This window comes from Equus quagga, chromosome 19, assembly GCF_021613505.1.
Source record: "Equus quagga isolate Etosha38 chromosome 19, UCLA_HA_Equagga_1.0, whole genome shotgun sequence".
NCBI classification, from domain to species: Eukaryota; Metazoa; Chordata; class Mammalia; order Perissodactyla; family Equidae; genus Equus; species Equus quagga.
The window spans coordinates 10,866,077-10,893,519 of record NC_060285.1 but is presented as its reverse complement, the minus strand read 5'-3'; the positions used below and the strand labels follow the sequence as shown (position 1 = coordinate 10,893,519).

The 27,443-nt window shown below is 52.5% G+C and overlaps 1 protein-coding gene across 11 annotated transcripts in view; it reads right to left on the bottom strand.

Annotated features, from left to right (window-relative positions):
• Positions 1-27,443, bottom strand: part of PLA2G6 (phospholipase A2 group VI) — a 55,693-nt gene that overhangs the window by 23,881 nt on the left and 4,369 nt on the right. For 6 of the 11 annotated variants that reach the window (XM_046646661.1, XM_046646651.1, XM_046646660.1 and 3 more), the window contains exons 2-7: positions 22,421-22,807; positions 7,427-7,642; positions 6,187-6,370; positions 4,242-4,429; positions 1,703-1,799; positions 304-486 (exon numbers count right to left, since the gene is read on the bottom strand). In XM_046646661.1, the coding sequence (XP_046502617.1) occupies positions 304-486; positions 1,703-1,799; positions 4,242-4,429; positions 6,187-6,370; positions 7,427-7,642; positions 22,421-22,719 (1,167 nt within the window). In that variant the 5' untranslated portion in view covers positions 22,720-22,807. Of the gene's footprint in view, positions 1-303; positions 487-1,702; positions 1,800-4,241; positions 4,430-6,186; positions 6,371-7,426; positions 7,643-22,420; positions 22,808-26,021; positions 26,220-27,443 lie in introns of those variants that run through there. The other 5 variants (XM_046646659.1, XM_046646657.1, XM_046646655.1 and 2 more) reach the window with 3 other exon arrangements.

Here is a 27,443-nt window from a genome sequence, read left to right as displayed (position 1 = left end):
CAGGCAGGAGCCAGAGCTGTACTTTCCCTCTCACACCACGCAAGTGTCAAGTGGCAGGCACGAGAGTGAGGGGTACCAGAGCGCAGAGGAAGGAGACGTGATTTTGGGCTGACTGGGATACACGGAAGGCTTCCTGAGGGAGGAGGCAGGGTCTGAACTGAGTCTCAGAAGGTAAGAAGATTCTAAGCAGCTGAGGATAAGGGCAGCGTGGGAGGGCTCCAGCCCTGCCGGTCCTCAGGCATCCCCACCACATGGGCACTCAGCTGGGGCCGTGCGTGGGAGGACGGCAGGGCTCGGGCTCACCGACATAGCCAGGTGCAGCGGCGTGTTGCCGTGCTCTCCGCGGGCATCGGCGTGGGCCCCGTGGGTCAGCAACACCATGACGCAGTCGAAGCGGTTGCGCATCACGGCCACATGCAAGGCTGTGTTCCCTGCAGAGCTGGTGTTGTTCACGTCGCAGCCCCGTTTCAGCAGCATGCGGGCCATCTGTGGGAGGCAGGGTCAGGCCCGAGTCAGTGGGGCACTGGGAGCAGCTGCGACCTGCGTAGCACCTGGCAGCATCGGGGCACTGCCACTTCCTCCCTGACACGCCTTCAGGTACCGGGCCTCTGGAAAGCTCTAGCAACAAGAAGAACCGAGGAGGCAGGCCCCAGGTCTGGGGGTGGCCCTAGACCTTGGCTCCCACTCCATCAGCACCGCAGGAACTAGAGGACAAAAAGCTGAGGATGTGCTGACTGTTTTAAGAAGCTTCTGGGTCCTTTCCTGGAGCGCACAGGACCCCATCTCTCCCTACAAGCATTCCTCTGGGCCCTGTCCCAGAAGTGCCCCACTCCCTGTGACCCTCCCTGGGACCCAGCACAGGTATGACCCCTCCCTGGGCCTTAGCAGCACACACCCTTGCTCGCCCAGCAGCCCCGGGGGGCCTGGGGCCATGCTCAAGAGCCTGGACTTTGGAGCCCAAAGCTCAGCCCCACTTCATCGCAGTTGTCTGAGCCTGGCTGGGTCACTGCACCCCTCTGCACCTCAGTTTTCTCTGCTGTGAAATGGGGATGCAAGTTTCCACCTCACAGAGTGGGTGACAGTGAATGAGCAAACATACACGAAAGGGCCTGACTGGTGTCTAGCTCCTGGCACGAAGAAGGCGCCCAGCAGAGGTGTAATCTCCTCCCTCCAGGCCCACCAGGCTGACGAGCAAGCCATGCTCTTTGGGGGCACCCGGAGCACTGCCGAGCTGTGCTTCCTGGAGACGAGAGACCAGAGGTCTCCACCCTCCCGGGGTGCAGAGCATGGCTCCGGGACAGGCCTCAGAGGAGACGCCCAGCCAGATGTTCTGTGGATGCAGCTGGAGCCATCATCATCGTCACCCATCACCTTATGTTTGCGAGGCATCTGACAATTTATGAAGAATTTCCTCACATACTACTCGCTGACTTCACAACACCACCAAAGGCAGGCCATAGGACTCCCCATTCGTACAGGAAGAAGCTGCAGAGGGGACATCGTCACCATGCCAGCGAGCAGCAGGGCAATGCCAGGATGTCATCTCAACTTGGGCTCACCTGCCTGGGGGCCCACTACGAGGTCAACCACCCACGTGCCACCCTCGGAGTCCTCTCAGAACCCCTGCCTGTGGGAGCTGAGGAACAAAGGGCCGGGGCCCTGCCCCGCTCCCACCCGCTGGGCACCCTCAGACTCCACCTACCTCCGCGTTCTTGGCCCAGTGGAGGGGGCTGGCTCCATAGTGGGGGTCTTTGCTGTGGATCTGGTTGCTGTCCATGCTGATGATCATTTCAGCACACCTGGGGAGAGAGGAGCCACAGGGTAGTGAGGAAGGTCAGGGGGCGGCCTGGTGCAGGAAGAGGCCAGACTCGGGGCTACACCTCTTGGTTAGGGAGTTTCTGCAAATGAAATTGCAACAAAACCAACCAACATGTATACCATGGTATGTCAGGGGTACACTGAGCCCCTCAAGGCCCAGCTCATGTCCCCTCCTCCAGGAAGCTTTCCCTGATGACTCCAATGAGCAATGATCTCTCACACTGGTGCTGGCTTTACAGTCAGACAGGCTTGAGGTCAAGCCCAGCTCCCTCACTGGTGACCTCTGCAAGTGGCTGAGCTGGTCTGCAATGCGGGGACAGTCCTAACAGGCCGGGGGAGAGATTAAAGGAGACGAGACATTTCAGCACCTGGTTCTGTGCCTGGCACACAGCCGCCCTCTCTCCCCTGCCCCTCCACTGCTGGTGTCCCATGCGGGGACTTGCATCCTGCAGGAAGCAGCAGGCAGGGCAGCTCAGAGGGCAGCTGCTTTCCTGTCTGAGGTATAAAACCAACGGGACTGAAAGCAGGGGCCTGGACAGATATTTGTAGCCCATGCTCACAGCAGCATTATGCACAGCCGCCCAAAGGTGGAAGCAACCCAAGTGTCCACTGACCAATGAACGGATAAGCAGAATGTGGCCCATGCACACAATGGAGCATTATTCTGCCTTAAAAAGGAAGTTCTGATACATGCCACAACACCAATGAACCTTGAGGACATTATGCTCAGTGAAACTGGAGTCCCAGGCCCCACCCTGGCTCTCTGTGAATGTCAGCCGAGTTGACACAAACAGCAGAGGGGCTCCCAGGTTGGAGCTGGGCCGGAAGCAGTCTCAGTCACCCAAATCACTCTGTGATTCTCAGAGTACAGCTGTGCTGGCTAACACATGGGGGCAGAGGGACGGCCCCTCGGGGGCCCTGCGAGGAATGTGACTGTGCAGCAGGAGGGCATGCCCACCGCCCACAGCATGAGACGACTTGTGTCAAGTGATGTGCAATGATCCTCTCATGATCGGAGCTGGCCCGAGAGGCCTGGGTGGGGCAGAGAGGGAACATGGCTGAGGGTGCCTGAGGAGGGAGAACCCAGAATTCCAGGCCCTGGACAGGCAAGCTTAGGGCAGCTGGAGCCAGCAAGAGCAGGGCTGCCATGCCAGCCCGCGGGTATAGAAGAGCAGCCCCCGTCACTAGTGTCCATTCAGGTCGCAACCTGCAGCTAGGGAACCTGACCCCTGGGGGTGAGCACGGTGTTGGTACCATCTCCAAGCATTTGGCCAAGCCTTTCTGAAAGTTCTAGCTCATCTTGGTTGTGCTAGGGAGAATCAAGGAAAGGAGGGTTTGCCCAAGCTTGGACCAGACCTTCGAGGGGATGGCAGTGCCAGGGGGCCAGCAAGGTGGGTGCAGACCCCAAAGGAAGGAAAACCTGAAGGAGGGCGAGAGTGCCTGTCCCCCGACCTGAGTGCAGCCCACTGTGCTCTCTTCTGGCTGCCTGTCTAGCAGGCAGCCATGGAAGGTACTAGGTGACTTCTCTGTCCCTGTCCCAGAGCTGTTCCCTTATCCATCTCTGTAAGGCCAGCGCTTAGCACGGTGCCGGGACTGAGGGACTGACTGAATCATTCATTCATTCATTCACTCTAGATGCTGTGCCCACTGGGAAATATTTTGAGATAGTCATCTCTTTAACATCCCCCCCAGCCACACACACACACGAGCACACACACATACATACACATGCACATACTCCACATGGAGAAGAATTTTCTAGAAACCAGGGTTTCTCAGGTCTGGGGAGAAGGGAAGAAATGACACAGTGGTCTGGACCTCCCCAAGACATGGGCCTGGCACCTGTGTCCCAGCAGTGCCACCAGCCAGGAATAACAGACACATCTAAACAGATGGGGCCCTGGGCTACCTTGCCAAGCATTCCTGGGCTTCGAGCTGGGCACAGAAGCCACAGAGCACTGCAGCCATGCAGGGTTCAGATCAGGCTGGTGGGCTCGGGGGTAAGGGGACCCAGGTCGGGTGGGCCCCTCCGAGACTTGGGGTTGCATGAGACACCAGCCCTGGAGCACCAGCTGGAGGAGGTGGCAAGGGGGGACCCCGGGGAAGATTGAGACTGGTTTTCTCCAGTTTGGGAGAGAGAAGTTAATGGTCAGAAATTAAGGTGCATTATAGAACAACTAAAAATGTTCTATTCTTTCCCCAGTGGAGTTTGTGAACCGAGATAAAGTCCCACTACACATCCATCAAGCACCTTCTTTGAGCCAGGCCAGCCCTTGGCGCCAGGACCTGATAAACATCTAAAGAGCCTATGGAGGCCACTGCTCACCTGGGCGTGAGGACTGGCCAGGCGAGAGCTGGAGGCCCAGCTGACCGGGCGGGGCGGGATGGGGCGGGGCGGGGCGGGGGGGGCGAGGGAGGCTTACCCCTTCTGGGAGAACTTCATAGCTGTGTGGATGGGGCAGCCGCCGGGCCCCATGATGTTGCAGCGAGCATTGCACAGCAGGAGCACACGGACCATCTCCTGCTTCCCCAGCTGGCAGGCCAGGTGCAGTGGCGTCTGCCCTTGGTTATTGGCCTGGTTCAGGCCAGCTGAGGCATTCTTCCCTAGGAGCTGACACATGACATGGGGTGGGCAGGAGCACAGTGCTTCCCTCACACCCACCGTGACATTCTCTCTCTCTGGGGACTCAGGGGGAGGGAAGTTTGACTCCACCAGAGCACTGATAGGAACTTCAAGGGAAGCAACAGAGAGAGGAGGCTTGGAGGGAAAAAAGACACCAGCGGTGCCAGCGTTGGCTGGGGGCTGGTGTGGCATCACTATGCCATGCAGGAAAAATTTCTGAATCAAGAAACTTAGGGGCTGGCCCCGTGGCCGAGTGGTTAAGTTCGCGCGCTCCGCTGCAGGCGGCCCAGTGTTTCGTTGGTTCGAATCCTGGGCGCGGACATGGCACTGCTCATCAAGCCACGCTGAGGCAGCGTCCCACATGCCACAACTAGAAGGACCCACAACGAAGAATATACAACTATGTACCGGGGGGGCTTTGGGGAGAAAAAGGAAAAAAAATAAAATCTTTAAAAAAAAAAAAAAAGAGAAACTTAACAGGAAGCTGTATCCAGGGATGGGTACTGGGGCCTTGGTGGGAGTGATTCTTGCTTCCCACTGCATACCCTCTGTCTTGCTTGAATTTTTTTGCTATGCGCAGGTATTATGTTTTCAATTTAAAAAATTACTGGTATTAAAAAGAGAGCCAAGGGGCCGGCCCAGTGGCGCAGCGGTTAACGTGCACGTTCCGCTTTGGCAGCCCAGGGTTCACTGGTTCGGATCCCAGGTGCAGACATGGCACCGCTTGGCAAGCCATGCTGTGGTAGGCGTCCCACGTATAAAGTAGAGGAAGATGGGCACGGATGTTAGCTCAGGGCCAGTCTTCCTCAGCAAAAAGAGGAGGATTGGCAGATGTTAGCTCAGGGCTAATCTTCCTCAAAAAAAATAAATAAATAAAATAAAATAAAAAGAGAGCCAAGAGGCTTTTATTGCCTCACTTGTGGCTGCTGTCTCCATAGGCTCACTATGACCCCTGTGTACCTGTGTGACCAGCTAGGCCTATCGGCAGGGTGAGGCCACAGTGGGGAGGCTGGATTCAAGGGCCAGCCCCACCACTGACAGCTCAGTGGCCCTCCCTGGGCACATTTCTTAACTTCACTGAGCCTCGGTTTCTCTGGTGAGGAGAGGATAATGACCCCTACCCAACAAATCGTATTTTGAGAATTAACTAGAACACATATGACACTCAGTACAGGGCAGGCACAAGACGAGCATGCAATAAAGGACAGCCACAGTTGTACATGACTCTTGATAAGAGAGTGCACTTGCCCCCTGTGCACATCGAGGCAGGCTCTACGTGCCACTGCGCCAGGCACTGGGTTCTCAGTGACAGTGGAGTTCCACAGCGGGAGTAGAGTTCCCTCCGCTGAGAGCACGAATCATAGATATGAATCCACATTTTGTTTTGTTTTGCTTTGAGTTCCTGTAAAAAGTTAAGCTCAGCTCCCAATGGACCATGAGCGCCTCCAGGCACGGGCTGAGATGAATCCACCCGGCCCAGAGGTCCGGCTCCCAGCAGGTGCTCAGGAAAAGTGGAACTAAATGGACGGACTGGACTGGGCCTAGAGTTTAGTTTGTTGCATTGGAGGACTTTGCCCAGGTTGTCAGAGCAAAGTGGCCCAAGGATGTCTCTCCTTGACAAGTGTGGGGAGGGAGAGGAGGGGTGCACCCTCCATGAGGGAGCTCAGGCCTCACGGACCAAGGGGGGACAGTGAGGGGCCCAGAGTGACACCTGAACCCAGTGAGGTGTCCCCAGCCCTGCTCACCTGTAGCACCTGGGAATTGTCACCCCGGACAGCGTAATGGAAGGCAGTCTCTCCGCTGTTATCGGTGACGTCCATCTGGGCGTGGCAGTATTGTACCAGCTCCACCAGGATCTCCCCGTCACCCTTGCGGCAGGCCAGGTGCAGGGGGGTGCAGCCCCCCTCATTCTCCACACTATTGGCGCAGCTGTGGGTGAGGGTCGGGCAGGTGAGAGGGCATGGCACCAGGTGGGTGGGGCTCTGAGAAACCCAAGTGCAGGAGAGGGAAGGGGGCCGAGAGCGCAAGAGCATCCTCGCCATGCTTGAGCTGGCGGGTTCAAACCGAGGGCTGAGTTACAATTCATTTGCATCTGATGTGATCCGCATCAGTTTTTAGTTGTTTGCACACCTGTATGAGAGATGTGCCCTAGGGTCACACCAGCCTGCAGCAGGCAGTGAGCCGACATAGAAAGGACTGCAGAAGGCGGAAATCTCACCAACCTCGGGCAGTTCACTAACCTTTCTAGGCTTCAACACCCTCATCTACCCAAAAATAAAAACAATACCTGCGGTGCCTGCCCCAGGAAATGGACAGAACTGCTGTGGGATCAAACGCCACGATGTCCAAGAAGACGCCTATAAACTGGCAAGGGCAGTGAATGTTTCTGAGCTCAGGGCCTGGGAGCTGAACTGAGCTTTCAGGGCAGAGAACCAGAGGTATGGCTGCCTCCGGGAAAGAGGGCAGGCTGCAGTCCTGCGCCAGCACCGCGCCGTCACCGGGGGGCATCCACTGATATCAGTGCTGGTGGACAGACACACAGAAGGAAGCGCTCCAGCTTCCAGAAGGGCAACCAGCTCTCTGGAAGGAGACGCCAAGGATCTGAAGCCTCGTCAGCCCTCTCCAGCTGAGCAGCCTTGCACAGGTCACACAACCTCACTGGGATGACGATCCTTCATGGGGGCGCTGGGAGGATTCAAGTGCATGGTGGATATAAAACAGCTACCACGGGCCTGGCGCCTGGGAGGCACTGCAGAAATGCTACATTTCTCCTCCTGACTGTGGTCAGCATTCCTCTGCTCTAACCTCGAAGCAAGGCCGCCCTTTCTGAAGTCAAACATTCTGGCAACTTTTGACCTTATGGAGAGGAACTGAGGCAGGACCGAGAGACTCCCCATGGCCCCACCCATCCGCACACACAGGTGCACACCCTGTCCCAATGGTCTTGTCCTCCTGCCTGTCCTGGCAAGGTCCCCCCCCACCCACCTGATGACGCGGCTGTGATGGAAGCACTCTCGGATCCCCAACTCCACCGCCAAGTGGGCCACCGACCAGCTGGGGTGGTTGCGGATGAGGTCGCTCAGCTGCTGCAGGACCTCGGCGTGCAGGACTTGGCTGGAGCTCTCATAGAAGGGCGGCAACAGGGAAGAATACTGCTGGAAGTTCACCAGGGCATCGGCCTCCACCTCCAGCTGGAAGAGTCTGGAAGCCGGGATGGAGGAGGAAGACATGGAAAGGAGTCGGGCAGGACTGTCGGCCCACACCCCTGCCAGAATCAGAAGCCTTAGTGCCCATAAATGGGTCACTGCCTGCCCCTGGCTGTGACTGACCCGCTCCAGCCAGACTCCCTTCCCACCCGCCGACCCGCCCCTCACATACCTACACACATCTAAATGGAGTTGGGACTTTCCTTTTATTTGAAAAGATTTTTTCTTTCTTTTTTGTTAAATATCATCATGTGATGCTTTCATACTTTATTTTACCAAAGCCCTGTCACATATCCACTTTCTAATTTGACTGTCACATCTCAAGTCCCCAGCACCTCACACATAGTAGGAAGTAAATAAGTGTTGTTTAACTTAAATGCCCAGCAATCAAATATTATATAAATTATGGTACATTTAGGTGGTGGAATATTATGCAGCCATTAAAACAAGATGTCAAAAAAGCAGGGAAATGTTTATTTTGTAATGGTAGGTTAAAAAAGCAGGATACAGGGGCCAGCCTAGTGGCATAGGGGTTAAGTTCACATGCTCCACTTCGGTGGTCTGGGGTACATGGGTTTGGATCCCAGGCACAGACCTATGCATCACTCATCAATCCAGGTTGTGGCAGTGCCCCACATACAAAAGAAAGGAAGATTGGCATGGATGTTAGCTCAGGGCCAATCTTCCTCACCAAAAAAAAAGCAGGATACAAAGTTTGTATGATACAATGTGATCTAAACTGTGTAAAAGAAAATGATTGGAAAGAAATATGTAAAAATGTGCATGGTAGTATAATAATTTAAATGTTCCTCTTTATCCATTTCTGTAGCTTCTAAATTTTCTACAATGCATCTATATAATTTTTATAATCAGGAAAAAAAAGTTTTGTTCATTTTTCAAGAGTTGTATTTGAGTCCAAGGTCTGCTATTAAGTTGCTCTGTGCCCTTGGAAAAAGCCCTTCTGTCTCTGAGCCCCATGTGAAACATGAGACTAATTGTACCTGTCCCACCTACGTCACAGAGGTGCTGTGAGGATCAGATGAGATAGCGATGTAAAAGCACTTTAAAAACTGTAACAATTACTTGTCAATGATGGTTACTCGAAGCTCTGTCCAGGGCTTTTGACACCAGAGGTTCTGTCCCACAGTCCTCTACAAGCCCAGTGGCCACAGGGTCCAGCGGAGGCAGTGCTCAGAGTGCTGGCTCAACAGGGCCTGCCTGCTCCTTCCCAGAGAGCAGCTGCTCAGCAAACATCTACTGATGGCCTGAGCTGTGCCAGACACTGTTCTAAACAGAGGGGCAAATTCGTGAACAAAACAGACAATGGGCCCTGCCCTCCCGGAGCCTGTGTTCTACAGGGGAGATCAAGCAGCTGAGTCAGGTCAAAATCAAAATAAGCAAGTACGTTAACTAGACCACCAGACAACAAGCGCTACAGAAAAGACAAGGCAGGAAAAGAGGAAAAGGAAGGGCCACTCCTCACTCGCCGTGGCTGGTTTTGGCTTCATCTCCTCAACCTCTTAACAGCGAAGTGCTCCACATTAAATACTGCTGCTATGTCACATATAAGGACAACCGAAAACTGATCATCAGACTTGGCGTCACTGAGGCAGGAGTGACCTTGACGGGAATACTTTTGTTGGCGTGGCGGGAACCGAAGACTGACTGGAATGGGTTTCAGCAAGAACGGGACGTGAGAAATTGGAGACCGCAAGTACAAATGATATTTTTGAGGAGTTTTGCTGTAGAGGGGGACAAATAAAGATAGCTAATGGGGAAAGAGCAATCAGGCATTTGAATGCTGATGGGAATAAACCAAAAGAAAATGGGATCTCTCTGAGGACTTCCACTTGTGTTAATGGCAGACTAGGTAACGGGAACCAGATTACCTACTGGGGACAACCAGAAATGCTGGACAAAAGATAAAAAGCATCTGTCTGAGGCAATGGATACCTAATCAGATAGTGACAAACCGCCAGGCTGGAAGGAATCATGGAAACCCAGGGACTGAGCCTGGCATTTAGGGCTGCTGTCATTTCAGAGGCTGGAGGGATACACAGTAGCATTAACAACCTCACGGACTCAGGGGACAGGAAATGGAGGCCAGGGGTCTGCAAGGTGAGAGCCCTGGTGACCACCTCTTACTCCGGGTTGGGATCCTGAAGAACTACACTCCAGGGGTAAGAGCAAGCCACAGGTACATGGACCCTTACAGGGACTGCAGCTCAGCCTCAAATAATTTCAGTTCCAGAAACTGGACTGAGGTATCCTCACTGACAGCGTTCCCAGGTACCTGGGAGAAGCAAATACAAAGGAAACATCAAGCTAAGCTTCAAATTATTTCTACAAGCATGTTTGCAAATCCAAGGTCAAGCACACAATCCAAACTCACCAGGCACACAAGGAGGTAAGATCATATGAAAGAAAACTAACAGAAACAACATACAACAGAAACAGATCTACAAGTGGGGGGCTGCAAATATTGAAGTTATCTGACATAAACTTTAACTGTGATAATACTAAAGGGGATAAAATAGAAGATTTAGGGGCCAGCCCCGTGGCCAAGTGGTTAAGTTCATGCACTCCGCTTCAGCGGCCCAGGGTTTCGCCGGTTCGGATTCTGCCTGCGGACATGGCATCAGGCCATGCTGAAGCGGCATCCCACATGCCACAAGTAGAAGGACCCACAACTAAGAATATACAAATATGTACTGGGGGGCTTTGGGGGAAAAAAAGGGAAGAAATAAAATCTTTAAAAAAAGATTTAGAATTTTGGCAAAGAATTTTAAACTATAAAAGAAGACAAACAGGGGTCGGCTTGTGGCGTAGTGGTTAAGTTTGGCGCATTTCACTTTGGTGGCCCAGGTTCATGGGTTTGGATCCCAAGCGCAGTCCTACACCACCTGTCAGCCATGTTGTGACAGCAACCCACATATAAAGTGGGGGAAGATTGGCACAGATGTTAGCTCAGGGCTAATCTTCCTCAAGCATAAAAAGAGGAAGATTGGTAACCGATGTTAGCTCAGGGTTAATCTTCCTTGGGGAAAAAAAAAAAGAAACAAATGGAAATTACGGAATTAAACAATACAACTCCCAAAGTTAGGAACTCCATGGCTAGGTATAGTAGCAGACTGGATACTGCTGAAGAGAAAACCAGTGAACAGAAAGGTCTGAAAAGAGCAAACCGAAGAAAGCATGGAAGGACAAAGAATGGAGAGTATAGGAAAGTAGATAAGAGACATGGAATATATAATGAAAAAGCTAACATACATATAAGTGGAGGCACAAAAAACAGAATAGGAAAAGAACTGGACAGAAGCCATATTTGAAGAGTTAATGTCTCTGAACTTTCCAAAATTGATGAAAAACATTATTCTACTGATTTAAAATACCTATGAGCCCTCCCCCTCAAAAGAAAAATAAGTAGAAATCCACACTTAGAGACCCTGTGGAAGTTTTAAAACACGGCCCTCAAATTCTCTGACATTCCTCCCACTGAGCAGTGGGAATCTGTCTCTTTACCCTATAATCTGGCTCTGTAACTGCTTTACATAGAATATGGCAGAAGCAATGCTATGCAAGTTTCTGGACTAAGGCCTTAAGAGACTGGAAGCTTCTATCTCTTTTCTCTTGGGAGCCACCATCATGCCATGGGGAAGCTGAAGCAACCCATGGAGATGACTCAGCTGTGGACCCTTAGCCCTGGATGAACAGCCAACAGCCAGCACCAACTTGCCACTTATGAGTAAATCATCCTACAAGTGGATTCTGCAGACAAGCCACCCCAGGTAATGTCATGTAAAGTAGTATTGAGGCTTTCCTACTGAGCTCTGCTCAAATTGCAGATTTGTGGGCTAAATAAGCCCACAAATGTGTTTTAAGCCACTAAGTTTGGTCGTTTGTTACATAGCAATAACTGAGAATGACACATATTGGTCAACATATTATAAAACAGCAATAACTGACACATGTGCCATACTACAACTCTTGAAAACAAAATGCAAAGAGAATATATTAAAGATAGCGAGGGAAAAAAGCTATCTTCAAAGGGTAGTCGTTAGACCGACAGCTGGCTTCTCAACAATGGAAGCCAGAGGGTCAGCCTGGTAGCATAGTAGTTAAGCTGCCACACTCCACTTTGGTGGCCCAGGGTCAACAGGTTCAGATCCTGGGTGCAGACCTAGCACTGCTCATCAAGCCATGCTGTGGCGGCGTCCCACATATAAAAAACAAAGGAAGATTGGCACAGATATTAGCCCAGGGACAGTCTTCCTCAAGCAAAAAGAGGAAGATTGGCAACAAATGTTAGCTCAGGGCCAATCTTCCTCACAAAAAGAAAAAAGAAAAAAAACCAATGGAAGCCAGAGATAATGGAATGATATCCTTAAAGAGCGAAAAGAAAATAAATGCCAATGAGAATTCTATACCCAGCATACTTCCCTTCAAGTATGAAGTTAAAATTAAAACATTTCATTAGTCACACAAACAAAAAAACAAAGGAGAAAGAGAGAGAGAGCCTTTGTCACTAGCAGACCTAAACAACAGGAAATATAAAACGATTTTTTCAGGTAGAAGGAACCTGATTCCAGATTGATGGTCAAATACGCAGGAAAAAAAATGAAGCCCCATGAAAATGGTAAATAGGTATGTGAATCTAAATAGATATTGACAGTACAATATCTTGTTGGGTTTAAAATAAAAATGTTACTAAAAAACAACACACGGCATAGAAGCCTGGAGGGGGATAAACAAAGTTAAAGGGTTCTAAGACCCTTCCATTGTTCTGGAAGAGGCTAAAGTACCAATTATCCTTCAGTAAAGCCAAGGATGTGTGTTACAATCTCTAGGTTGTATCGAGAACTGTGAGGGGTTTCAGATTTTACCCTACTTGCAAACTAACAAGTTGGCCTGACACAGTTTCATGGATGCTGGCCGAAGACACAAGATTCCTGGATCAAAGACAAAGGGCAATTTATTACTCACAGCAAGAGCAGTAGCCAGAGAATCAGCATTTGTGCCAATTCCCTGGGAGCCAGTTCCCAAAGGGTGACATGAAGAGGGTCAGGTGACACCTGCTCGTGTTGCATTCAAACAGAGAAACCCTGAGTGAAGGGAATTTGAGTCTTTTATATTGTCAATAAGCAAATCTATCTAAGCTCTGCTCTGGAGGAAGACAGTATCTTTATTATACGGGAGAGCAAGCAAACCTATCTTCTGCTCTGGAGGGAGACCCTAGCTCTATCTTCCAAAGCTGTATATTATACAAACATCCTTGTAAAGATAGCCTGGAACAAAAGTAGTCAGTGTCTCTGCTCGCAAGATGTACGGAAACATGAGAGACCCGTGGAGAACTGTCTCCCAACAGTTATCACGAAAAGATAATAGCAGAGTAAATAACTTCCAAGCTAAGAGAGAGGAGGAAAAAATGGAATGATAAGCAAACACTCAATAATGAATTGCAAAAGCATGCTAAGTGAAAAAAAAAAGTCAGACTCATAAGAATACATGTTGTATAATTAAAAGGCAAGACTACAGTGATAGAAGGCAGAGCAGCGTTTGCCAGGGCTGCGGGGGGTGCAGAGGACCCACTGTGAAGGTGCGGGAGGAAGTTTGGGGGTGACAGAAATGTCCTAGATCTCGACTGTGCAATGGTTACATGGGGTGCACCTTCACCAAAACTCATCAAATGATACACTTGGTAAATTTTAATTTTCCATACGTTGTATTTCAATAAAGCTAACTAAAGTGAAACAAAAAATAAAAATAAATGCAAAGAAGACAAGAAAGAAAGGAATAAAGAAAATAAAGCAAGTGGAACAAAAAAAAGAAAGCAAACAGCAAGATGGCAGATTTAAACCCAAATATATCAGAATTACATTAAATATAAACAGACTAAATGTTCCAAATAAACATAAGGAATAACAGACAGGCTAATAGAAGAAAAAGACAACTATATACTCTTTCCAAGATTAAAGACATAAGGAAGTATATTACACAAATACTAATGAAAAGAAAGTTGGTGAAGCTATATTAATATTAGACAAAGTAGAATTTAAGGCAAAAAGCACTACCAGAAAAAAGAGGGATAAATCATAATGATAAGTTTCAATTCACTAGGAAAATATGATAATTATAAATTAATATGTACCTAATAATAAAGCTCCAAAATAAAAAAGTCGAACTTGACATAATTAAGAGAACTAGATAAATCCACAATCACATGAGATATTTTAATATCCTCCACTAGTGACTTACACAACAATCAGACCGAAAGAAAATCCCTATTGGATACAGAATAATTAGTAAATTTGACCCAACAGCCATATACAAAACACCATTCCTGGGGCTGGCCTGGTGGCATAGTGGTTAAGTTTGCGCGCTCGGCTTCAGCAGCCTGGGGTTCAGAGGTTCAGATGCTGGGTACGGACCTAGCACCACTTGTCAGGCCATGCTGTGGCAGCATCCCACATAAAATAGAGGAAGACTGACACAGACGTTAGCTCAGCGACAATCTTCCTCAAGCAAAAAGAGGAAGATTGGCAGTGGACGTTAGCTCAGGGCCAATATTCCTCAGCAAAAAATAAAGAAAGAAAGAAATAAAAGAGTTGACCAGAACAAATGAAAAAATAAAAACAAAAAACTAATAAATGCGTTTAGCAAGGTTGCTGAATACAACACGAATATACAAAAATCAATTCCATGACTATATACATAAACAAACAGAAAACTAAATTTTAATACATATTTATTAAATGTAATAACATCAAAAAATTCAAACGCTAGGAATAAATCTAACAAAATATGTCTAAAACTTCTGTGCAGGGTCCGCCCAGCAGTGCAGCGGTTAAGCACTCACGTTCCACTTCGGTGGCCCGGGCTTCGCTGGTTCGGATCCCAGGTGTGGACATGGCACCGCTTGGCAAGCCATGCTGTGGAAGGCGTCCCACATAAAAGAGAGGAAGATGGGCACGGATATTAGCTCAGGGCCAGTCTTCCTCAGCAAGGAGAGGAGGATTGGCAGCAGATGTTAGCTCAGGGCTAATCTTCCTCAAATAAATAAATAAATAAATAATAAAATAAAACTCCTCTGCAAAAAACTACAAAGCATTATTGAGAGAAATTAAAGAAAATCTCAAGAAACGGGAGGATCTTCTAGGTTCGTAGACTGAAGACTAAATAATACAAAGTTGTCAATTTTCACCAAACTGAGTCAATGCAATCCCAATCAAAATCTCAAGACCAAAGGTTTAATTTTTTGTTTGCTTGCTTGCTCACTTGTTTTATGTGTGGCTCTTTTTTCTGGTCAAAATGCAAAGAGCTAAGAATAGTCAAAGTGATCTTGAAGAACAAGGTGCAAAACTCGTTCTACCAGATATCGAGATCTACTATAAAGTTACACGAATTAAGACAGCATAGTATTGGTGCAAGAAAAGAAAAATAGAACAGCGACTAGAAACGCATCTATTCATAGAGGGACACCTGATTTATGACCAAAGTGGCCTTCTAGAGCAGTGGGAAAAAACGTTTTTTTTTTTTTTTTTGAGGAAGATTAGCCCTGATCTAGCATCTGTTGCCAATCCTTCTCTTTTTGCTAAGAAAGACTGGCCCTGAGCTAACATCCGTGCCCATCTTCTTCCACCTTATATGTAGGACGTCTGCCACAGCACGGCTTGCTAAGCAGTGCCAGGTCCACACCCGGGATCCGAACCAGGGAACCTCGGGCCGCTGAAGCAGAACGTGTGCACTTAACCGCTGCACCACCAGGCCGGCCCCATCGACAGTTTTTTAAAACCGGCGACACCAAGTATCAGAGGATGTGAAGTAAGAAGAAACCTCATTTGCTCCGGGTAGGAAAACACGTGGGCACGACCCACTAAAGCTGAGGATCCGTAGGGCTTGACCCAGCAATTCTGCTCCTAGACAGATGCCTAACAGAAATGCAGGCAGATACGCACCATGAAAACTAGATGCAACCTAGTTCCCATCAACACTAGAATGAATGAATAAAGTTGCGACGTGGTTGCCCAGTGGAACGCCACTGCACTGAAAACGAGTGGCACAGCTGCACACGAAAACGTGCAAACCTCACAGACAAAATAACGAGCAAAGCAGCCGGACACAACGGCAATTACCATAAAAGTCAAGTTGCTCGTTACGTTTCCTCGGGGGAAGGGGACAAAAAGGAGGGCTTCTGGGCTGCTGCAGAGTCCCATTCTTGACAGGACGGTGGCTGCAGAGGTATCTGCGAGAAAGCACGAAGCTGTGCTTTCCCATGTGGGTATTACACGTCACTATCTTTGAAAAGTTTAAAGAGAACAGGAGGACAGGAATTGAAGATCGCTGAATATAGGCAGTGCCTGAGGGTCAAGTGGAGGCAAGAAAGAGACTATTTTTAAAAAGAAAAAACCCCAGCACATTTGTACAGGAATGGAAAATATCTAGCAAAGAGGGGAAATTATGGAGCAAAGAGGAAAGAACTGCTGAAACGACGCCCTGAAGAGGATGAGAGATGGTGGGGACCTGGAGGGAGAACGGCCCCAGCAACTCACGTCGTGATTTGAGAGTGCAGCCCGGCGGCGTGGAGGGCTCTTCCTCCAGCCACAGTGGAGAACTGGGATTAACTGATGCCAGGGTTTCCCCAAGCAAATGTGATGGAGAGAGGGAGCAAGAGGAGGGCAGAGAGTGTGTGCAAGCGTGTAATCACACCAATGGGCCATGGCATTCACGCTGGGGAAGAAGTGAAGTCCAGGAAAGGGAGGGGGACTGGGAAGGTGGGAGGACCAGCCCCGTCTGCAGGGGTAGAGGAACTGGGCATCCAGAGGACGAGAGAGGAGGAGCTGGACAGACAGGAAGCAGAGAGGGGAAAGCGGCGGGTGCTTGAAACTCGTATTTAAGGAAGAGCTGCTGTTGCTGGTGATGACAAGGTCCAGGGAACGGCCACGTGGACCAGGAGGGGTCAGGCACCAAAAGCCCTGGGTGTGAGAAGGGGAACCCCATGAGTATTACCATCACCAAGAGTCAAGACAGGAGTAGTGATGGCAATGGGGAGCTCTGAGCCAGGGCGCCTATCTCTGAGGATGTGAGGAGCGCCCCAGGGTCGCAGATGCCTGCCACCAGCAGAGAGAGTGGGTGGTAGCATAGGATGATGTAAGCCTGAAGCTTGAGGGGCAAGGAGGACCCTGTCCCACCTCCAGGCCCAGTGGGAGACAGACAGGGAGAGGAACTCTGGAGAGGCCTGCAGGGGAAGAGTGTCCTCAGGGCAGAGCGCGGTTTGGGTTAGAGCAAGGAGGTGACCCCGCAGAGAGAAGGCTGAGGATCTAGAGGACTCATGGGGCTGTGTCTCTCTCTTCTAGAACTGAGCCCCCAGAGTAAAGCCACCTGGCGTCAGCTCTGGGGAGCCTCAGCCTTGGTAGGAGTGGCCTGTGGATAAGCCTCAGGGGCCTGTGAACCTCGTGAAATTGTGTGCAAACATGTGGATGTGCATTTGGGGGAGGAGAGGGTCCCCTGGACTCTCCAGTGGGTCCTGGACCAAAAATAATAGCCAAGTGCCATTAGGTTAGAGGAGTTCTCACTCTCCAGTTTCAAAGCCAAGCACAAGCCCTTCCTCACTGCTTCTCCAAAGTGCTCCTCTGTCCATCCGTTGGTCCGTCCCTCCGTCTGCCCCTCCATGCCTTTGGGTGTGATGTCCCCGTCCCCTGCAGCGTCCTCCCTCTCATGCCTTCTCCTGCTGCAATCTTCCTCACCTTTTAGGGTCCATCTCCAACCCAAGCACCCCAGAGAAGCCTCTGCGATTCCTCCTGTCAAGCACACTTTTACCTCAGTGCCACGGATTCATTCGTCCAGGCCACAGATCTCTACCGCGCACCTCCTGAGGACCTGGCCATCCCCGGCAGGAGAAACGACTCAGACCTGGGCGCTGTCCCTTAGTAGCTCTGTGGTCTAGTGGGGGAGGCAGATATGCAGACACGTGGCCATCCAAGGCGAGAGGCGCTGGGGAAGCACGGACAGTGCTGAGGGAGAACCGGGCTGAGGACAGGCTCAGGCATGGGCCCCAGGGAGGTGGGTCAAGCAGGGGGACAGCACTCTTAGCAGAGGGATGAGAGAGGGCAAAGACAGCAGTGGAGCGGGGTGAGGTCTGTCTCAGAACCTAAGAGCTTTATACGAGCCCGTTACAACACTTATCCCACCAGAGGCCGGGTTCAGAGCCACCTTTGTGGCCACTGCCTCAGCTCCATGAGGGCAGAGACCTGCCGCATCCAGCTCTGCTCGGTGAAGATGGGCTGTGCGCTGCACAAATGGGTGAACGAGCAAGTCACAGGTATGTGGCCAGGACACAGGCCACCCAGCCCATCTGAGGTTTCCTGACGAGCAGTTTCACGGCACAGTCCCACTGCAGAAGTGCAGAGGGCCTCAAAGGCAGACCTCTTTCGAGAAGCAAAGACCACATGTCGCACACGCTCTGATCCTTCTTCCCAGGATTCCTGGGATGCGCAGCCCGCTTCTGCTGAGATACCAGTGAGGAGCTGCAGGGTTCGTCAAACATCATATGCCACGAGGAAATGTCAACAGTAAATGATTAATCGGCATCAGGAACAGAAGTATGGACGTTACCACAAGGTACACAGCAATGCTCCCAGTGACCACTCCAGGGCTCACCCCAGAAGGGCCAGGGCCCTGGACCATATGTCAAGGGGGACGCAGGATGGGCCCAGGCAAGCTGAGCCCGCCCATCTGGCCACCCCGCAAGGCGGCCCTGGTGCAGGAGGAGGAGGAGGCAGATTCCGGAGCCAGAATGCCTGGGTCTGAACCCAGCTCTGCTACTGACCAGCTGTGTGACCCTCGGCAAGTGACTTAAATTCTTTGAGCTGTGTTTCCTCCTCTATGAGATGGGGTCAATAACACCCCCACCTGCTGGGACTGCTGTGAGGATAAAAGGACTTAATATGGAGACCTCAGTGCCTCACACGCGGTATGCACTAACAGGACGCAGACGTCACTGGTGCTGTTGATGCCATCGGCATCAGCCGGGTCCCACTCTCCACCCAGCAGGGATGCTGTGGGCCTCCCAGGCCTTAGGCAATAAAACCTGAGGATTGAGAAGATGCTGATTCCCTCCCTGACCTGAAGCTACGCCTGCCAGATGACAGCAGCCACAAACAACAGGAACACCTGTACCTGGAGCCTGAGGCTGGAAGCAGGACTGTGACAGCCACCTCTAACACACTTAACTACTTTGGGGATAGTCCAAAGCCCTCTAGCAAATAAAGGAGAAGACATTAAGCAAGTCTACTGTACCGAGTCTTCTCTCTACAAACTGCAGGGTGTTCAGAGCAGTGGGGTGACCCCTGCAGTGAGCACCCCTGTGAGAACCCCTGGGCCCTGGCGCAGCGCCCCGCCCCCGCCCACTGCAGCCCTCACTCTGGGTCACACCCTAGGCCTTGCTTGGCATTACCATTTCTGCAACTCCTCATAACCTCATCTCCAGCATCCTACCCTCCAACCTCCACTCCTGCTTCTCAGCTCACTCCCTCGACGGCCCAGAATCCCAGTCTCCCAGCCCCCTGGGACAGAGAGCCTGGCACACAGGGGCCCTCAGTAAATACTGTTAAAGCTGAAGCAATACGTCATTCATCTCACAAACCTGATATGTGCCAGGCACCCTACTGGGTGCGGGGGAATCACAGGAGGTGAACGAGGCAGACCCAGCCCCCACCCTCAGGGGTTATGGTCTACCAGGATGGCGTTCTACTGGGCACAGGGATGCGGTGCTTTGGGGACACACAGCAGAAGCATCTGCTCCTGCCTGAAGGCCAGGAAGGCAGACAGAAGTGAGGCCAGCAAAGAAGGGGAAAGTGTTCTAGGCTGAGGTAAGAGTCAGGGCAAAGGCCAGGAGCACAGGGTGGCAAGAGCCAAGACCAGAGGGAGAGGCGAGGCCCCATGAGGGGCCCTTTTAGGCCACGAGAAGCACCTGATCTGTTAAGGAAATAGGAAGCCCTTGAGGAGTTAAACAGGAGAGAGCAATCAGATTCGCCCTCCGGAAAGATCATTCTGATAGCACCTTGGACCAGGAGGGGAAGAGAGCAAGACGGCAGGCGGGGCCACGGGCTGGGAGGCAGGTGCAGTAGGAGTCCACGGGCTGCCCACCATGGCCTGGGGAGAGCTGGCGGCAAAATGGAGAGTAAGAGGATCCCTGATTTTGGGTTGACACATGGCCGGGATACAAACTACGCCTCCCAGCCTCCTGTGCAGTTAGTTGTGGCCATGTGACTAAGTCCTGGCCAATGGGATTTAGGTGGAAGGCACGTGTGCAACTTCTGAGAAGTGTCCCTAAAAAGAAGGAAAGTGTCCTTCTTACCCTGCCCTTCCACCACCCTGCTGGCTAAAGTGGTGGATGTGATGGCTGGATCTGGTGTGGCCACCTGGGACCACATGGAGACCTAGAGAATGGAGGTCGCACATGCTGGAGCAACAAGACGGAAGGAGCCTGGGCCCCTAAGGACTTCGAGGAGCAGAGCAGCCACACCAGCCCTACCTGCTGCAGCTGCCACTTAGGAGAGAGTTAAAATTCTATCCTGTTTAACAACTATTACGTTGGGCTTTCTATCACTCACGCTGAACCTAAGCATAGTTAATAGAGAAGAAGAAGCAGACCCAAGATACACTTGTGACCTGGATCTGGGGGTGAGGGAGCCCGAGGACTCAAGATCACTCCCGGGTTTCTGGATTGTGCAACCACGTACACGGATGGTGATGCCATTTGCTGAAACGCAAATGCTGAAGGGGTGAGGGAGGGCGGACAGCAGGTTGGAGAGAAGAAGAAAAAGCCTCCAGAGGCAAGTGAGGGACGTCAGGAACTCTGAGAGGAGACCTGTGTTTAGCTCGAAGCCCCACCCAGTAATGCTCCTTATTTGGTCTAAATACACGAAAACACACAGCAGCACAGAAAGATAAATGGATTAGGAACCAGAAGACACAGATTCCGTTTCTTCACTCCTTCCTGTGCTAGCCGGGATGGATCACTTCTCACCCTCGAGCCTCGGTTTTCTCATCCATCCCCATAAGATGCGACACTGCCCTCCGTACCTCAACGGGCCGTTGGAGGATGTGCTAACGGACCACATGCGAAAGCCTGTAAACTACAAAGTGCCACCCAATCAAGGGTACAATAGTGCAGGTGTAGTTAATAAACTGCTGGCAGAGGGTTTAACCCCCTGGGATGGAAGTCTGCCTGCAGTAGGGCTCAAGCTCACTGAGACGAATCGGGAATCCTGTCAAAGGATAACTGCAAGTGACTCAGAGATGATGTGCACGTGGAGGGTGGTGAAGCCCCCAGGGCAGGGCACCTCAAACCTAAGGACAAATGGCCCTCCCCGGAGTAGACCCACAGCCTGGCCAGCTGCGCAGTCCAAACAGCAGGCCTCAGCTGCAGGCCTGTGCAGGGCTTCTGGCGCTGCAGGTGGAAGCCCACCCCATCCTGACCAAGGCCAGGCGGAGGGCCAGCCGCTCAGGTCTGTCTGCGCCCAGAGTCTGGACTAGTCCTGCTGTGTCAAAACTGTACCTCACCTGGCCATGGAGTTGTGTTCTTTGCCCAACTGCCCACTGTAGGCACCTCTGCCTCAGTTTCCTTTTGGAGCCAGGCCCTAAATTCTCCCAACTGGCTGGGGCCCTGATCCCTGCCTTGCTCTTCTCCTGGTGGCTGGACCCTGACTGCCAGCTCACAGCTTTCTGAGACTCCTGCTGCCACGCCTCCTCCATCAGAATGAACCCTGGAGGTTCCCTCCAGCCCCGCCTCTCCCCAGAGCCCTGGACGCACCCGGGATGCAGCCAGAGCCAGCTGCCTGCAGGTTCCCCTCCATGCCTCTGAGGTCTGCAACAACCTTATCCACTTTGTTCTGCCAGACACACTCCTACTCTTTCTCCAGGCACGGAGCAGCCCATCAGGAAGCCATCACCTCCTGGTGTCCCCACTGTTCCTCACATGGTATTATAACGCCTGGTTGGCAGGTGGCCTCTCCCCAAGGACTGCACATTCCTTGAAGGCACAGAGCATGTTCTGTCATCTCACAGCCCAGCTGGGGCTAGCCCAGGGCTGGGGCTCCGGAGACACTGGAGGTGCTCGAGGCATGCTGAATGGATGGAGGACAGGAAAAGCCAGCTGGACAGACGAGTGGAGGATGGGCTCTCAGTACTAACCCAAGTCAACACAGTCCGCCAAGCTCCTCTGGACCCTGCCTTTGGGGTCCTTGGCCACTCCCATCCCCTTTTCTTAGCCAGCCCTGCAGCTGGCTCAGTACCCTCAGCGCTGTCCTGGCTTCCTACTCTTTCCTCTAGCCCATGGGAGATCCAGCATGCCCTGGGGAGTGACAGCTGTCCACCCCTTACAGGCTTTCCTGACCAAACCTTGGCCACCCCCTACCAAGACCATCTTGCCTTTAAAGATCAGGGCTACTGGTGACCCCTGGGCCTTACCTGACCTGACCCTTCTCAGCACACGTGTCCTTCCTCCCCCCTCCACCTGCGTGAGCCAAGCCTTGAGGCAGGACACAGCCCAGTCTTCCATCCCCACACCCTGCCTGCTGCAGGGCCCCGATGGGCAGAAGGTGCGGGGTCTAGGAAGCTCCTCCCTCCATTCTGGAAGCAGTCCCCCTCCGCCACCCCTCTCCAGACCCCTCACATGTAGACCCAAAGAAGCTGCTTCTCCAAGGCACCTCCAGTGTGATTTCTGGGAGGAGTTGAAGGAAAGAAGTGTGTGTCACAGCTGACCATTACCCACCGGAATCCACTCTTCGAGTTCCTGGGGTTGACCAGGACGCAGTCCCAGGTGCGGTGCAAAGTGTTCTGGAACAGAATCAGCTGCCCTTCCTCCCGGACCCGGTTGCTCGAGGAGTAGTCGGCCACAGCCACCTCCTTCACCCGGAATGGGTTTGAGAACAAGTTGCTGACGCTATTGAGGGTATTAACCAGGCGGCCGAAAAACTGCATCTTCCGCGGGGCAGGTGCGGAGGCCCCACCGCCTTCCCCCTCAGTCTGGAAGAAAATGGGGTCTCTGGTCAGCTGTGCCCGGTCTCCCATGCCCACCTCACCAGGTGCAGCGGGTTCCTGCACAGACACCCAGATGGCACCCCACCGGCGCTGTTCCCGATTCTGGGCCTGGAGGGACCTGCAAAGGAGGAGAAAGAAAGAGAAACAGCACTGAGCGGGGGGCAAGAAGGTCTGGTGGGAAGTCACAGAGCTGCCACTGTGCAAAGGTGACCAGAAGTGTCCTGCTCCCTGACCCAGTTTCCCCCAGAAACTCAGTTTCCTCATCTGGAGTGCGGAGCCGCACTGATCAAAGGAGAGACAGCTGTGAACGCCCATGACTGGCGATCCCGCCTCGGGCTGACGGGGTGGGGGGGGGCCCGCTGCTCACCACAAATACAGAGTCGACTTTCTGGAACTCAGAGAGCTTGGCGCGGGTCATTTCAATTCCACCAACAAAACCAGAGTCCCCTATCTACCAGATACTGCAAGGGGACCAGGATCGTCTTGCTCTCCATCAAGGGGACAGGGGGTCTGTGAGCATCTGTCTAAAACCTTTGGTGCCTGCCACCACTGGGTTCCCAGGGAGCTCTGAGAGAGCACAGCTCCTCGGAAAGGAGAGTGAATGCAGAGACTTAGAAACAGTGAACAAGTGTTTGGGAGGAAATTCTCCGTTTCATATTCACAGGGTCACGGTTTCTGCTGTGGAAATTGTCCCCAATTTGGATGACAGAAGTAGATGTCTCATTATTTCCTGGGTCCAAGAAAGCACACTGCCTTCCTAAGGCAGTGCCACCAAAGCCTGGTGACAATCAGCTGGAGGCCGCCCTTGCTTCTGTGCTAGGATTTCACTGCCAAGAGAGGGGGTCAGACACTGAGGACAGAGTGTACAGGCACCCAGGGGATAACGGACATCTGAGTGGACATTAGTTCACACCCTGGCCTACATGTTGAGGAGGGGATCAACTTTAGGGATAAATGGAAGAGCAACAGGCCTACAAAGAATCATCTAGAGAGGGAATAGGGTCAACAATGACAATTACACCAAGAGACGATTACTGAGCACTAACGAGGCAGCAGGCCCCGAGCTAAGTGCTTCACGTGACCATCTCATTTAATCCTCACAAAACCGCATGAGGCAGAGGCACTGAGCACACAGCTCTGCAGCAAGACTGCATTCAAGTCCTGGGCTCGCCAGTTACCGGCTGTGTGACCTTGGGCAAGTTACTTACCCTCTCTGTGTCTCAGTTACCTCATCTGTAACATGGGGCCCGCAACAGTGCCCAACAATAGAAGCCAGCAGATAGCGAATGCTCAATAAACATTATTAGCCTCTTTACTTCAATCACTCCCCTTTTCCAGATAAGGAATCTGCGGCTCAGAGAACCATGACTGCAGAGCTTTGAAAATGCCCCAAAGCTTTGCAATGTCCTTCCTTTTAGGATTGGTAATAAGACGTGGTGGGAGCAGACCACGAGCCTCAGTTTCTCCCTTAAAATGAGGACAGTGCTCACCTCCCTTGCATTGTGAGGATTAAATGCGGATGATCTGAGGATGCTTGGACCTGCGTCAACTTCCTTCTTCCTTCTGCACTCGGGAACTTAAGGATGGAGGAGCTAGGGGCCTGCACCCCTTCCCCTAGCCAGGTGAGAGGGGGGGAACCCAAGGGAAGGCGTGGCAATTGGTCCCAGGAGAACCTCCCAAAACGGAAGACACGGTGCGCGCATCAACGTGCATTATAACAACTTTCATTTTGACACAGACACAGAAGCAGCTTCAATTTATCCAGCATCAGAGGAATTGTAAATTTTCATACATTTACCCCAGAAACATCATGTGGTCGTTAAAAGCTGTGACCGTGACAGTTCTAACAACTCAGGAAAAGCGTGTGGCATCCTGGTCCAGGCCTGCGGCAGGTGGAAGAGAAAGGACTGGAGCCCGGATGGGCCAGCTCTGCAGTCGGAGCGTCTTAAGGGCAGCTGCTGCCTCTTGTACACCTACCCGGAGCACAAAGCTTGGCCCAAGGAAAGCTTGTTAAGACACAATTTATGCAATTTAACTGAGTAAAAATTATGCGCAGAAAAAGAAAAAAGACTGATAGAAAATACAGCAAAATACTAAGGGTAGATGAGGGTATTGGGTTTATGTGGAATTTTTTTCTTTTCCCCATGTTCCAAGTGGTATGGAAAATGATTACATGTTTTAAAGAAAGCAGGAGTGTAGGCTGAGCCCCTGGGGGCTGCAGCTGGGGAGAGGAGAGGCCGCAGGGGGCGGCACTCCCAGGAAGCAGGGGAGTGGGCAGCAGCCAGCACCCACAAGCCCACCTGGGTTAGGGAGGAGAGTCACCCCGGGGTCCAGCCGGATGGAAGGAAGACACCCTGCCCCACAGGGGAGCCACCCTCCTCAGGGCCCCGGGACGGACAGCAGCGCGGCCAGGGACAGGACAGGCAGGCTCCCTTCCCACCTGCCAGGGTAGGTGTGAGGATGAAAGGACAGAGTGGAGGGAAAGTGTCCAGGACGCTGGCCCACTGCAGGCACACAAATAGTGACCACTGTTGTCACGAGGTGAAGAAAGGAAATTCAAGCCACCGGGCCACATCCTGGACAGGGAAAGCACCCGGAAGGCTCATGCCTCCTTTCTCTCCTCCTCCTGTCCCACACCCCTGCCCTCAGGTTCTATCCCGCACAGCTGCAGCTGTGGGAGGATGCGGGCCGGGGCTAGGGCTGCGGGTCAGAGGTGGGCCCTCCCCACTCGCCTGCCCTGCATAGCCCCTCACCCCTCCCTCTCTCTCCCCCTCCCTTCTCACAGCTGCCTGCCCTCTGACCTCCCCACGGGGCTTTCAGGACTGACAACTGTTCTCTAGGGCTCCTGGCCTGGGCTCGCTCCCTGGATGTAGGTGACACCAGGGTCCCCCGATAGGGACCATACGCTCCTGGGCACCTTAGGCTGCTTCAGGCCACTCTCTCAAATGCCACAAGCAGTAAGACACAAACCCAAGAGCTTCTGCGGGCACAGTGACGGCAACAAGTCTGCCCATCCACTCCAGGTGTCAACTTGGTCTCCCCTCCAGTGAGGCTGGATATTTGGGGCCTGTTCTTATCCTTGCTCGCCCGTCCCCTGTCAAAGGCCCAGCCTGCCTGCTGGGTTCCTTCAGGGAAGACGTACAGTGTCCGCTGGGTGTGAGGCGCCCCTGGAGGAGGAGTGAGGCAGGAAGGACAAGCACTGTTGCCCCCATTTTAGAGATAAAGAAAGTGAGGCCCAGAGAGGCCTCAGACTGTGGGTGTTCAAAGGGCAAATTAAAGTGGGACGTATTGATTTCCACCAAAGAAGAAAACAAACAAACAAAACTCCTTACTAGGATCAGAGGAGACTGGACCCGACACGCAGACTCTTTGGTGAGTTTCTAGAAGCGGCTAGTTGAGTCCATAAAATGAGTCTTCAGAGGGGGACCCAAGCCCAGCGCCTGTCTCAAAGAGTACACAGTCCCGTGGGGGGAAGAGACAGGAAAGGACAGCGGGAGGCGGTGGTGTTGAGCTGAACTCTGAAGTGGGGCTGGGGGAGAGAGGCCTTCCCGGCAGATGGAGCAGACAAGAACGGTGGGCAGGCGGGGGACAGGAGCCTGCGTGATCCACCCGGGACGAGTGTTTTCATGAGGACTGGGCAGCACAGAAAGGGGACTATGGTTACTGTTGTGACAACATGAACTCTGGCCACCACGGAGCCATCTGTCCAGCCTCTGCTATGCCAGCCATGCTCACAGCCACCCTGTGAAGTAGCTTCTTTACTGCTCATTTACAGACCAGAAAAGCTCTAGAAGTGCGGTGGAGGCTGGGGGAGCATGGGGGTCAGTTATGGAGGCGCTTAGGGAGAACTCAGTCCCCAAATACCTGGTTCCTCCTCAGCCACAAATTCCCTGAAGGACCTGAGGCAGGTCTCAGGCAAGAGAGGAAGTGCAAAGCCCTGGACCCTGGGCCCCGTCCTCTCTCCTGCTCTGGACGGTTCTCTCTTCCAGAGAGAGAGGGACCCCGGGCTTTCAAACATCCTGGTCTGTCCTACCCGGAAGGCACCCCCCTCCGCCCCCATTCCTGCCAAAGCCTCTGCTCGTCCTTCAAGGCCCAGCGGCCCCTGTGATGGCTCACAGCACCAGATCCACCCCTCCTGCGACACCTCCCTTCCAACTTGCACCCTTTCCAGACACACACCCAAGGGCAAGGGCCAGGTCCATCCTCCATCCCGCACCTGCTCCCTGCCTACCACAGGATGCAAATTGGACTTGCAGGATGCAAATCGGACTCGCTGCTTACTTACAGTGGCTCCCCGCCACCTCCCAGAGAAAGCTCATGCCCCAGAGCAGGGATGCCAGCGTCCATGTGCCCTGGCCCGGCCCACCCTTCCAGCCGACCTCCTGCACTGCCACTCCAGCCATGCTGCACCAGCGACACCCCTGGAGCATGCCACATCGTGCCTCAGTGTACCCCCGACTACACTGTCTTCCCCAGTTTCTCCACTTGCCTCAGAGCATACACTCAAGAAAGGCCCATTAGGCAAATGAATAAGCCCCTTCTTGTCCTTCAAGACTCGGTTCATGTGCCACCTCCTCCAAGAGTCACACCCTGGGCCTCCCCCGCTTGGCCCCAGGTGTACGTGCTCCTTCCTCTGTACCCCACAGTGTCCGTGCGCCCCCCACTGGCGCCCCAGCCTGTGACGATGACAGTGGATCTGCTGGTGTGGGTTGCCCAGCCCCCACCTAGCATGCTCTTCCGCACTCACAGTGGGC